This window comes from Lampris incognitus, chromosome 6 (assembly GCF_029633865.1).
Source record: "Lampris incognitus isolate fLamInc1 chromosome 6, fLamInc1.hap2, whole genome shotgun sequence".
NCBI lineage: Eukaryota > Metazoa > Chordata > Actinopteri > Lampriformes > Lampridae > Lampris > Lampris incognitus.
The window spans coordinates 21,233,451-21,246,916 of record NC_079216.1 but is presented as its reverse complement, the minus strand read 5'-3'; the positions used below and the strand labels follow the sequence as shown (position 1 = coordinate 21,246,916).

The 13,466-nt window shown below is 43.5% G+C and overlaps 1 protein-coding gene across 1 annotated transcript; it reads right to left on the bottom strand.

Moving 5' to 3' along the window:
• Positions 1-321: 321 nt before the first annotated feature.
• zgc:162634 (uncharacterized protein LOC555881 homolog) lies at positions 322-1,257 on the bottom strand. The gene has a single exon (XM_056282130.1). The coding sequence runs from the start codon at positions 875-877 to the stop codon at positions 665-667; it is 213 nt and encodes a 70-aa protein (XP_056138105.1). The 5' UTR covers positions 878-1,257; the 3' UTR covers positions 322-664.
• Positions 1,258-13,466: the final 12,209 nt, after the last annotated feature.

Genomic DNA, 13,466 nt, shown 5'->3' with positions numbered 1-13,466 from the left:
TATTTGTTGTAATGCACTGGTTTGGTCATTGGTCACTTGTTGAAGTTTTTTTTTCAGTGGGAACAACTAAATATTAGCACTCAACTGTGAAATGATACACAACCGTTTGTTGCTTGCTCTGTTTCAGATAAAATAATGGTTAAGAGTTTTTTTAGCTATCTGAAAAAAAGTCATTTTTAAAGTTAATTTCATTAAAAGGTATAAAATAAATTTTCTTGTGCAGATTTCCTTGCAATAATACTTGAGCTACTGGCTTTATGTAAAACAGTCATTTACTGTGGTATATTACCTGTTTAAGATGTTAAGTGAAGTATTCACCCTCGCCAATCACATGATCTTTATTCATGAAATTCCCACACTCCTTGATATTTTTCATGCTATTAATTCACATGTTTTGGAACAAGATATGAGTTGACTGAGCTGTACAGACCTGGTAGTTGAGACTCTAGCACTAGCAACACACAAGCAAAATGCAGGGCAACTGAAGGGCCACCTGAATATGACATACTACCACTCAGGTTTCAAAGCAACCCACTAGGCCCTGCTTCTCAAATGTAAACACATTCGATATAACCGTCCCACACAACAACAAATAAGCTCTCACCAAAATAAAATAACATGTTACACTGCATTTCATATACAGTTGCAGAAGAGGGTCAGTGTCCTAGTTGTGCCTAAACAATTTGATCCCCATCCAGCTCCAGAGGTGGAAGAAGACATAGACGGGTATGGTGACTGGCAGTAGCAGGCTGTAGAAACAGAGACCGCTGGCACTAGTGCAACCTTGGGGGAAGTTCTCATCTACTGCAGCAGAGTAGAGTAAACCACAGAGAGACACTACTGGGACCAGCACCACAAGATTTGACAGAGAAAACATATTAGCAGATGGGTTGTGATATACCAGTTGTTTGTAAAAAATAAATTTGAGCAGAATTACTGTTACTCAGTGTTAGTCAAGATCTGACTTATGAATAAGTTATGTCAATTTATACAAGTGTTGATAGTTAATGTAATGCTCGCAGTTGTTGCAGACGCAAAGCTATGTACCTAAAACGAACTGTTTTGAAGCTGCAGTGTTGGCGCAATGTAAAAATGTAAGAACACTTGTGTCTTGCAGGATCCAGTTACAGTGTTATAGAGTCATAATTCCATGCTTAGGTTTCATTCAATGCAACAGCATTGCAAACTATCTATGAGTATTGTGAATTGGTCTTTTCCCAATCAGTCAAAAGTCCAGTGATTGTGTGATTGTATTTCTATCCTTGGGTGGGTTCAGCTGTGGTGTCTTTGTCTTTTGCCATTAGCCGCGCATCTTGGGGGATCATGTTCGGGATGCCATCAATGATGGGGTAGGCAATACCAAGCTCATCATTGATCAGTTCATTGGTCTTTACTTCATACCTGAAAAAGAGTCAGAAGGGTTAGGCTGGCAACTTAGCCAAAACATCAGACTGGAACTTAATAGCCCCAAGTCTGACCCCATCTCATCATAAACTTCTGTTACTCTGAGACGGGGTCATGTACACTTACCATCGGTGGATATTAGAAATAAATCAAAAGGCCGCTTTTTTGAGAGCAAGAGTCTTGTCTCTTTTTACCTGTTTTCAATCAGCTATTGCATCTTTGATGGTGTGCTCACGATCCCCAAGGTCTCTGCAGTCCTAGTGATGGCGTAAATGTCTATCCAGGATGAAACAAATATCCAATATTTCCACATTGCCTGATTGAAAACAGGTAAAAAAGCAGCCTTTTCATTTATTCCTTGTATTCGCCTATAGTAAACTTATGTGACTCCATCTCAGAGTAACAGAAAGGAGATGGGATCACAGAAAGAGCTGGGATCTTAACTGCAAACTTATTTGAAATGGATTACACCTCTTGCATTTAGTGCTTTAACATACGCAGTGGTGAAGCTGCACTCTCCTCAAACAAAGTTGAACATTACCCGTTAGCTAATGGGGGAAAAGACTGATATTCCTGGCAGGTTTTAAAGTGGGGAAACTTCTCCCGTGCATCACAGAGAGTAGACTCAGTTCATCTGGACACAAAGCTTCTTCTGTCTCAACTGACTGTAGATACCCCACCCTTATAAACAACAGCTGCATAACGACCCTGAGCAGACCAGGTACCCCTGACAGCAGGGACTCAGCTTAGACTGAAGAAGTCACTTGGATGAGTAATGAAGAGTTTCTCCCAGTAAACGCTGTGTCCAGATGAACTGATTTCCTGACCTGGGTTATGTGAGCACGCATCAAGACTCTGGCGTGACTGTCATCTTCACTTTTGAGTGACACTTAAGGGTGTGGCCCAATGGCGGCAAATAAGAATTCTTCTGAGACTCATGAATACAGTCCTTGAAACTAAATAACACATACGGCTCATGAATTGCGTAAAACATTAATGGCCAATGAATTAATGGTGGTTTCTTTAAAATTTCTACCAGAACGAGAGGTTTGTGGTGTGATTATAGCGACGTTATGGCATAATGGGAAATTATACCATAACGTCTTTTAAATAATTATACCATATATATAATTTTATATAATTATACCATAAAATTTATATTTTTTATATATCTTTTATGTAATTATACCATAAAATAATGGGAAATTATACCATAATGTGGGCTTACACGTACACCTGGACAATTCTTACCCATTGTTGTGAGTGTTACGCCATTTGCCATTATATTTTATTATAAACGCGGACTAAATGCTCAGTTACAAGCCCACAAAACTTACTTTCACGGAGCGACTCGTTTTAGTAAGTCTGTTTTGTTGGGAAACGACTTACCTAAGCGGCTTTTTGGAGAGAGGACAAACAAGGAGGTCAAGTAGCGAGGCGTCAAAAGGTTGTCGCGACTCGTCGTTCACGTCCGCGTAGCTTCGGACCGACACAGATGGAGGAGCTACACTAGGTGGGATGGACGCATCCTGAACAAACCCTGGGAAACGCCGTGTCGCCGTATTTAATCTGCTCAAAACATGATGAAACATGGCCAAAGTCGCGAAGAGTTTTCCGACATCCGGATCACGCGTAGACGTAATATTGGAGTAACCTAAACGTAGTTCCCTCGTCGCGCGGAATGAAATCATGCGTTCCTCCGTTAGTCGTTCCGCCTGTTGTTCTCTACAACCACTGACGTGACGATCTGACATCTGACACGCTTGATCGCCAAGCCAATACATATGTTATGTTTTCTTCTTTTTTTTTTTTAATTCATCGATGGCGTTACCCATAAGAAAAGCCATGTATGACATTTGCGGCGTTAACACATTTTGGCCACGAGGTGGCAGTATCACACCGTTGAACCAGGAACGCGCTGGCGTTTCACTCATCGTAATCAAAATATGGTTTTTGTAGTACTGCGATGACAGGAAATGGCATAAGGTATGTCATTTTCGACTACAATTAAATCCTTAAATGAACCAAAAACAAACCAACCGGAGGAAAAATATCCGCTCTTAAGATAAGATGGTATATTCCACATGAGAAGAAATGACTGGTTTGTCTACCTCACATTTTGCAAATCACAAGACAGTCATTGTTTAAGGTCATATTTAAGCACCACAGACACCCTGAACTTTATTTTCCAGAAGGCTTAACCTATACAATATGAAATGTCAGTGAGCTGTGGGCCAGACTGAACAGAATACAAAGTAATATTGTTCTGAGACGTTCATGGCAGAGGCCCAGCTTTTATATAACCTAGGGCTGTGTTTATGACACCCGTTAAGATATTTCTTCTCACCGCCAGGCTTTGAGTACAGCAGTGTTACTCAGTGATGTACCTTTTAGAGGTGGGTCTGTTTGTTCACAAGAGCAACCTACCATATTTGATAGTGGATATCTCATTTACTGTGGAGAAATGTGGCTGAGTAGATATGAAGGGGGTGGGTGGGGTGGAATTACCCTTAATCTGCAGTCTATATATTCCAAACTATGTTTTTTTTCCTTTCTTACACCAACTGTATTTAAAATCTCTGGTATTGTGGGTATTACGGTTCAGATTTGTGATTAGACACTCCTTTTGTTTATATTATAAGAAAGCATTTTTTTTAGTAATTCTATACTCATACTTCTGACTTTATGAACTCATTTTATTACAATATTCATTTACTACAATGTCCACTGAAAATTATATACCACAGACCTGAGGAACTTAAAGCCTAAAACATGTGTTGCATGTCGAATTGGAGGTATTTAGTCATGTGTAAAAAAAAAGAATGGGGTAATTGACACAATAGAACTATCACAATAATAGTGTGCCACTGAGAGATGGATCAGCTATCATGACAGTGGTTGTGAATCTAAGACTATAAGACCCATCCTACAGACGACAGACTTTTGAGCACATGTCTGCTCACCATTTTGGATTTGGTAACCGGGAGACTTTCTGATGCAGCCAAGGGCAACACTTTATGCAAGTCTCTAATATGGAGCGAATTTAAATATCGAAAATATATTTCTGCTACTTGAACAAGATACTGCATCACGTAGCGCTATTAACTCAAAGGGGATGGAAATGGAGGATGGTGGTTTTACAAAGGGATTGGATTTTGTCAATTTGTTTAACAGGGGGCTGACATATCCTTTCATCCCCTTTTAAATCGACCTCTGCCTGCAAAAACATTAAAAAGCAATAGTACCGACAGCTCCTGAGGATCAGAGCTGAATAGCAATGGACACGATGTCCCGTGTCCCTCGTTTGGAGGTTTGACCGGAAATCTGTCATGGGAGAGACAAAACAGAAGAGAAGGCAGCATTCTATTTTACTTTCCATAGTTTTTCTGCTCGTGGGAAGTAACGTGACATGTCACCATCGAGGTGGCTCAAGTTCTTTTGCGCCCCAGTGCAATTTCAGGACAGACGACCAACAACAGGTATTTCTTGGGGTAGCAATTTATTTAAGGAAAAAGTAGAAAAACAATTAAAGAGAATTGTCAGTTGAAATACGTCCATAAAAATAGTGTCTTTTGTGGTTTTCCTTTAAGCTACAAAACATTCCCAACAGTGTTTCTAGATCCGTAGTCCAAAATATTCCTATAATCCAATACTGCCTATATTCCATGCAGGCTACTCATCCCAATTTTGTCAGTCCGAGGCACCTTCTCGTTCATTGGATCAGTCGTCCCTCGTCGGGTGGATGCAGGACTCCGGGTAGGCGGCTACGACAGCCAACCGTGGCCACACTCGTTCTATGTCAAGGTCCTGCTTGGTCTCCTCATTTAAAGGAGTCTCTCAATTTACAACACCTGGGCACAATCAAGGAAATCGGGGGAAAGGCATGCAGAGCGTTACTGTTCATGGGGAGGAGGCGTATCATTGGTTGAACGTCGATCTGCGAAACACGTGAGAGAAAAAGGCAGACTTCGTCACCAAGCGACCATAACTTATTCTCGCGTGTCTCTGTAGTTTCAGTGGGAGGGAGAACGATATGCTCGGGAATCTTTACGAGTGTTTGACAAAATGTTGAGGTGATTTTTAGTGGCTGGTCTAATTTGACAGTCGCGTCATCAACTGCAACACCACCTGGTGAGATCTGACAGATCTCTTATCAACTCCATACCTCCACTCCGCTTCCGGTGTGGGAAGATGGCGGCGCAAATTCACGTTTGCAGCGGCCGCACCCAGTACCGTCCATGCGGTGTCTTCGTCTGCGTCTAAGTTTGTCTTCATTTGGTGGCTGGGAGAGCTTGGTCTGCTGCGTCCTGTGGGCTCAGGAACCATGGCCCTGGCTGGAACTGTACCCGAAGACGAGACACCGAGGGAGGTCTGACAGGGCGCGGAAGCAGGGCAGGCTAAGATAACTGCTTGCCGATGCAGACCGGCAGTGTGTTAGTTGGATATATGTGTGTTCTTGTAGTCCTTGTAGGTTTGTCTTTGTGTTGCACTGCTGTGGGCTGGGGGAAACGATGTTCCATTTCATTTCATGTGTGCAAGTGCATGAAATGAAATGACAAAGTGTTTCTGATTCTGATTCTGTCGTGACCTTTCAGCATAATTCACCTGTGCACACGTCACCTGCTTGCCCACGGCGGCGCCCAAAGCACCAGGTTGAGTTTCTGACTGATTCTGGACATGTTTTCCAGCTTTGTTTTTCCATTTTGTATTATTAGGATGACAGCTGCAAGAAAATGAGTTTCACTTTCCACAGAGCAGCATTATGCAGGGCGTAGTGCTGATGTAAATTAATACTTTCATTTCTCCTATTGTCAGGTGTGTGTGTGTGTGTGTGTGTGTGTGTGTGTGTGTGAACAAGTCTGTCGGTGTCGTGCATTTGGAAGTAAAATACAATTGGATTAAATGTCACAGTAAAATTGACATTGTTCTTGTATGCTTGATAAAACAGAACATAGTTAAGAGTCTACAGGAGTGCACCATTTTACCACCTATTTCACTTTTAGTTTTAGTAGAGTTGGGAAGCTCATCAGATTACATATTGTTGACCAGTTGAGGTGGAGTGGGGTGCAGTTTGGCTGTCTTGACTCATCTTATCATCACGGCTGCACCTCCACATGGATACAGCGGGGATAGCGGGATGTGGATCCATGTCACAGTCTCTCCACAATGACAGACTCTGTAGATGTCTTGTTTTAACAGTTTTAATTCTCTGAGTTGTGTAAATAACTGAGTTCTAAACTTTTCTTGTTTTTAATAAACTGGCTGTTGAGCCCCCCACCACCATGGGTTGGTCCCGAGAGCCCCTCCTGGGGAGCAGCTTTGCCACACAAATGTACTCATAGTAATTTCTAATGACATTTTTACTCCCCATTCCTTCCTGCTTAGGTACTAAAAACTCAATTTACAGTTGCTGAACTGCGGTGATAAACGCTGACATCTCATCTCTGTTTTACACTGAATTGTTCATGTAATATATTGCTGTAATTTTACACATGGCTATCAATGACTCACTCCACATGATGAGAATCATTGAAATGCATGTGAGAATTCAATGACATTTTATCCTGTACAGAATTCGGGTCATTTTCTTGCTGAGGTTAGTTTTTATCCAATTAGAGACAGGAGATTATACCTTCCCTGCCAGACGTGCTTTCATTTCCATGGTAAAATATTGCTGAGCCAGCTTTTGCTCCGTCTGATAATCGGTTCCCCGAGGACCTCAATCTTCTTCCTCTCTTGCTCTCTCCCATGCACCTATAATCCTCACCCTTCTTGCCCTCTGGTCTTCTTTCTGCAACCCTTATCTTCTTCGTCCCTTCTCCCTTTCTTCCCTATCTACTTCTGCTCGCCCATCTCCACTACTTAGTTGTCGCCTCCAAATTTACATGCTGTGCTCTCTTTTCTTTAAACTCGGTTACGAGCGCCTCCACCGCTCCCTCCACCACCCTTTGCTTTCCACTTCTTTATTGGAGAGCAGAGAGAAGTGGAAATAAGTCTAATTCACTGCGACTTTGACTTTAAAAGCCCCTGTACATTGCTAACTCTACATCAACAAAACACCGTATCAAGCATACAAAAGCCAGTTAATGCGTCTGACTGATAGTGGTGCTTAGATCAGATGGAGAGTTGCCCTCCAATTAAGTACCAAGTCCTGGTGGTTTCTTGGGAGAAGGGAGAGCCAATGAGCCATGAAGAAGGGTCGACACCGCATCATTACCATTTCCCTCAACGCCTCAGAGTGCTGCGCTCAAGTTTCACACTGAGGTGTCATTTAGCAGCAGTGTTTTGTTCTTCTTGTTTGCGGGTATTTGTTAGAAGACTAGACTAATACTTTATGTCTATCTCCTCGCAGATGAAGTGGATTATTAAACCGTTATAAAGAATCGTACTGACTACCGAACTTCTGCTGGAGGGAAAAATGCAGCCTCCGTTTATTCGGTAGTTTTGGGAGAAGAAGAAAATGAACAGCGTCTCAGTGACGTAATCAATCCACGCATGCAAGCGCAACACCGCCCACTTGTGGACAAACAAAGTCGTAAACAAAATAATAGTACACAGTAACACATAGTCATACAAATACACTGGTGTTATATCTCAACACTCCCACTTATGAATCATGTGCGTACTGTATACCTTTTCATATTCATAGAACAAAAAAAAAAACTTGGTATAACCCATACCACTCACATTTCACACACCAAACATTGCCTTAGCAAATGTCTTCAGTTTTACCTTGGATGCGGGCTTCGTCATTACATCCATCTGGTGTAAAATCAAGTCATACTGAGCCGCCTTCTGTAGAAGCACTCGAACACTTGTTAGGTTGGCTGTCGGCGAAAATGTCTCCCCATAATCCACCCCAGCTCTCTGGCTATATCCCTTTGCTACAAATCTAGCCTTGTACTTGTCGTGTCCGTCTATATCTGTCTTTATCGAATACACTCACCTTCCTCCCACTGTTTTCTTGCCCTCTGGCAATTTCGTAAGGGTGAATGTTTTGTTGTCTCTTAGAGACTCCATTTCCTCGTCCATTGCCCTGGACCACTTTTCTGATTCTGGCGATTCCATGGCCTCTTTAAAGGTCAGAGGGACACCGCACACTGCCCTGTATGCATAATCTATAGTAGTGAGTGAGCTGTCATCACTGTCGCCCTGACTATAGTCAATCAGGTATCTCGGAGGGTTGCGTTCCCTTTGGGGGTACCTCCCACTGGCTGAGGCTTGTGACGTCACCCTTGGGTGCTCCTCGTCATCATCCTCGGGTGTCGACTGTGTACCGTCAGTCTGTACATTTTTCTGTACTCTAGGCTGAGTTGCAGCTGTCTCAACAGACTTTCTCTCTCTTACCCAGTCTTCTGGGTGCAGACCTGGTGTTTGAGTCTCATTTTCACTAGTTGCCTTGTGTATAAACTTAACTAGTCTGTGTTTCTGTACTTTCTCTTGGTCAGGGTAGTAGACTAGGTAGGCCGGGCTGTTCTTGTTGTGTCCTACAAAACGCCCCCTCTCACATCTAGAATCTAATTTTCCCTTGTCCTGCTGGTAAGCATAGCATTCTGTCCCGAACTTTTGCATTCTAGCCATGTTGCACTTTTTTCCTGTCATTGCCGTGTATGGCGTAGTGCCTGTGTGCTTGTTGAAGCATCTGTTTCTGGTGTGGGCTGCCTCCTGTACAGCATAATGCCAGAGGCTCTTTGGTAGACCACTATCCATTAGCATACACCTTGCCATCTCGAATAGTGTGCGTCCTTCTCTCTCTGCAACGCCATTTTGATGGGGAGAGTATGGGCAGGACGTCTCATGTCTTATTTTGTTCCGTCTCAACAGGGTTTGAAACTCCTTGCCTGTAAACTCAGTTCCATTATCCGACCTTATGCATTTCGCTGTCCCATAGGGAGCTACATCTGCCAGAAATTTCTCGGTCGCTTGCACTGTGTCACTCTTTGTTTTTAAGAAATAAACACACACAGCCCCTGTGCACACATCTGTAAATGATTGCATGTACCTGAAACGATTAATGGACTCGTTTGCCACAGGACCGGCTAAATCAGTGTTTACCAACTCCAGTGGTGTCTTGGCTTTGTCTGTAGATTTCCTGTTTTGGGTAAACTTTCCTTCTATGCATACTGCACACTCTTTGTCAGGTTTACACACTTTACCCTTTATATGCATACCATCAGTGATATCCTGTAGCTTTATGATATCGTCATAGTTGCAGTGGCCCATTATCTCATGCCAAGTTTCTATATCATGGCTCACATGGCACTTTTCAACAACACATTCAGTTTGCAAATAGTACATTTTCCCCTGTACAAAAATGTCAAACCTGGTACCATCCGGTGACATCAGGGCACCTCTGCCCTCTTCGAAGAACACACTGGCTCCGTGTGCTGTCGCAGACTTCACAGAGAAGAGCTCTTGGGGGTACGATGGAATATATAGTGCGTTCCGCAGTGTCACTCTACACCGCCGCCCCTCACTGTCGAGCAGACATACCGTAGCATCTCCCCTGCCTTGCACCACACCAAAGGTGCGCTTACCGTCCGCCAGCTCCATGCAGTGTTTCTCTGGCTCGAACGAGCTGTCAAAGCTCTTGAACTTCTTCTTATCATTGACTATGTGGGAAGAAGCCCCACAGTCCACAATCAATCCTGGTTTGAACTGTTGCCGTCGTCTTGGTCCTGCTGAGCTGGTCTCTCCAGCCTGCACTCTGAAGATGTAGTTCTCTTCTTCCGCAGCATTCCCCGGTCCCTGGCCTCGACCTGCTCCGTGACCACCACCGCCGCCGCCACCTTGCTCGCGTGCACACCTGGGTCCATCAGCGCGGTCCTTCTTCTTGCACACTTTGTCCGTGTGACCCTTGACCCGGCAGAAGCTGCACCACACGCTGCGTGAACAGTCCGTTTTCCGATGGCCTTTGTCACCGCATCGCCAGAACACCGTTTGTTCATCATCTCCCTCAGCGTTTCACTGGCTTTTTCTGAGGCGCTGCATGGGCCTTCATCACCCTCTCGGACGTCTCGTCCGATGCTGTAGCATTAGCTACATCTTCTGCCGCCTCAAAGTTTCTCAATTTGGCCTTAAATTGTCCCAATGTCAACTCACTGTCGCCATGTGTCACCATTAGAGTGAATGGCTTATATCTCTCAGGTAACCCCCTCATCACCATGGCCATCATTAGTCCCTCACTCGGTGCTTCTCCCGCCCCTTTGAGAGCCGTAATGATTTGTTCAGCTCGGATAATGTATTCGGTTATCGTCTCATTATCAGCTTTCTTTAGCCCAGTCAATGTTACATACAGAGTGACAATCCGGGGTCTGCCCTTACCAATGTAATGTTCCCGCAACACCCGTAGACTCTCTCTACCTTTGTCCTTCGTTTCTCTGAAGATCAGTCTCAAGCTTGTGTTGTCCAATAAAGGCGCCAATGCGCAGTAGGCGTCCGCGTTCCGCTCCTCGTCTAGGGCCTGCTCTTCCGCTGTCAAAGGTCCCACGGGCTCGGTAAGAATGGTGGTTTTCAGCCCAACACCATGCATGCAACAGAGCATTCGCTCTTCCCACAGTTCATACTCATCGGCCTGTCCGTTGAATGTGGGCCACCTGCTCTTCTTTCGCTCCATCTCCCTAGGTAGCGTTAGCTTAGCTTAGCGTTCCGTTAGCTTCCCGATAGCCTGTCTCGATGCTAACTAGGTTCACACTTGCTAACTTGCTACTCCGTGCTAACCTGCGCGCATCCCGCCATCCGAGGTTATCACACTTCGTGTACTTCTTTTATCAACTACTAAATAATCCAACGTTATCTGGGCCCATAACCTGTTAGAAGACTAGACTAATACTTTATGTCTATCTCCGCGCAGATGAAGTGGATTATTAAACCGTTATAAAGAATCGTACTGACTACCGAACTTCTGCTGGAGGGAAAAATGCAGCCTCCGTTTATTCGGTAGTTTTGGGAGAAGAAGAAAATGAACAGCGTCTCAGTGACGTAATCAATCCACGCCAAGCGCAACACCGCCCACTTGTGGACAAACAAAGTCGTAAACAAAATAATAGTACACAGTAACACATAGTCATACAAATACACTGGTGTTATATCTCAACAGTATTATTGCGTACGCCATTTGCACATCGGATGCACTGAGTTATTTTAACTGTGGCGCTTATGAGAGTCAAAGACTTATCATGTGATCTCTGTCGTCACTGCCAGCTGTTTCCGGCTTCCGCCTTTGTGAGATTCAGTCTATTTCGTTGCCTACCAATACGGGGGTCAGCGGTTCGAATCCCCGTGCTACGTTCGGCTTGGTCGGTTGTCTCTACAGACACAATTGGCCGTGTCTGCGGGTGGGAAGCCGGATGCGAAGAGTGGGGTAATTGGCCAAGTACAATTAGGGAGAAAAAGAGTAAAAAAAAAAAGCCTTTGTGAAATTCAGCTTCGTGAGATCGGTAATCTTACTATCTCTTCTGCCCTTACCTCTTTATTTGTCCTTCTGATTTTGCTGCTCTCCATTTTTAGTTCACTTATCGCCAGATTCTCTAGTTTTCCTTCTCAAACGACTCTTGTGTTTAGTAGGCAGCTTCTCGTTCCTAGTTTGTTTACTAGCTTCGAGTTTAGCCTAGCGTAGCAGTTAGCTCTATTACATTTGCAGTCAAACCAGCCTCGTTAAAACGATGGTGTGTGGTGACTTTAACAGATAGGTTATCTCTACCGGAGAGACGTGTCCGTGAGTTAGACCACATATCGTCCAAAGCATTGCCACGAACAGACTCCAGATTGTGATACTCTATCGACCTCCTGGCTGCTACTCACCAGTTCTAGAAGAATTTAGAGAATTTATCATAGGTTCTTGTTACTCATTCTCATGAGATTCTAATTCATGGTGATCTCAATATTCACCTGAATAAGGCTGCTGATCCTGCTAAGTAAAGCCTTTCTGGTGCTTGTTGATACTTTTGAGTTTGCTCAGTTTGTTCAAGAGTCGACTCATTGCAACCTTTTATTTGGTTTTATCTAAAGGGATAGCTGTTTCTGATCTGAATGTCTTGCCAACCACTTCTGCTGTATCAGATCGTTTTCTCGTCAAATTTGAAGCATTATTGGCCTGTCCAGTTAATGTCGGCACAGATGTAATGTCCACTCGCCACTTTAGTCCATCCATTGTAGCTGCATTTGGCCAGCAGCTGCCTGAAGTCTTCGCTCATTTCACTGTGGTAACTGACTCTGTTGAAAATGTCACTAGTGACTTAAATGTGGCCCTCTCTAGTCTCCTTAATTCAATTGCACCTACCACTACCAGAGCTAGGCAACGAAAGAGGCCTATACCCTGGTTTAAAAGATGAGATGCAAACTCTTAAGCGGGCCTGAAGGAGACTGGAACGTCATTGGCGAAAATCAAAACTGGAAGTTTTTTTTTCCTATCGTTGCATGAGTGTTTATTGAAAGACAAGCGTGCTTTATCTGCTGTGAAAGCAGCATATCTCTCTCACTTAATCAATATTAATAAACATAACCCCAGATTTCTCTTTGACACTGTATCAAAACTTACTAAAAAGCAGCCGTGTATTAGCTGCTCACCAGTAATGGTCCATGAGTTTCTATACTTTTTCAGCAATAAGGTTGATGAGATCTTAAACAAAATTAGTTCTTCAACTCAAGGTACTTCTGCTGATCCTGTCTTACCAAATTCATATCTATAAAATGAGTCATTGATAGTCCCTGTTATTACAGCTTTTGAGACTATCTCTCGATACTTTGGCTAAGCTCATGTCAGCTTCTAAACCAACTGCTTGCCTACTTGATCCTTTACCAGCAAAACTTTTGAAATACCTCCGGCCTTTCCTGGGACCTATAGTGCTGGACATTGTTAATTTATCACTTACTACTGACACTGTCCCCAGCAGTTTTAAGACAGCTGTGGTCAAACCTCTACTTAAGAAACTGCACCTCGATCCAGGGTCTCCTAATAACTATCGACCAGTCTCTAATCTTCAATTCTTTTCTAAATTACTAGAAAGAGTTGTGTATCAACAACTTTCAACCCATATAGAAGAAAACCACCTATAAGAACC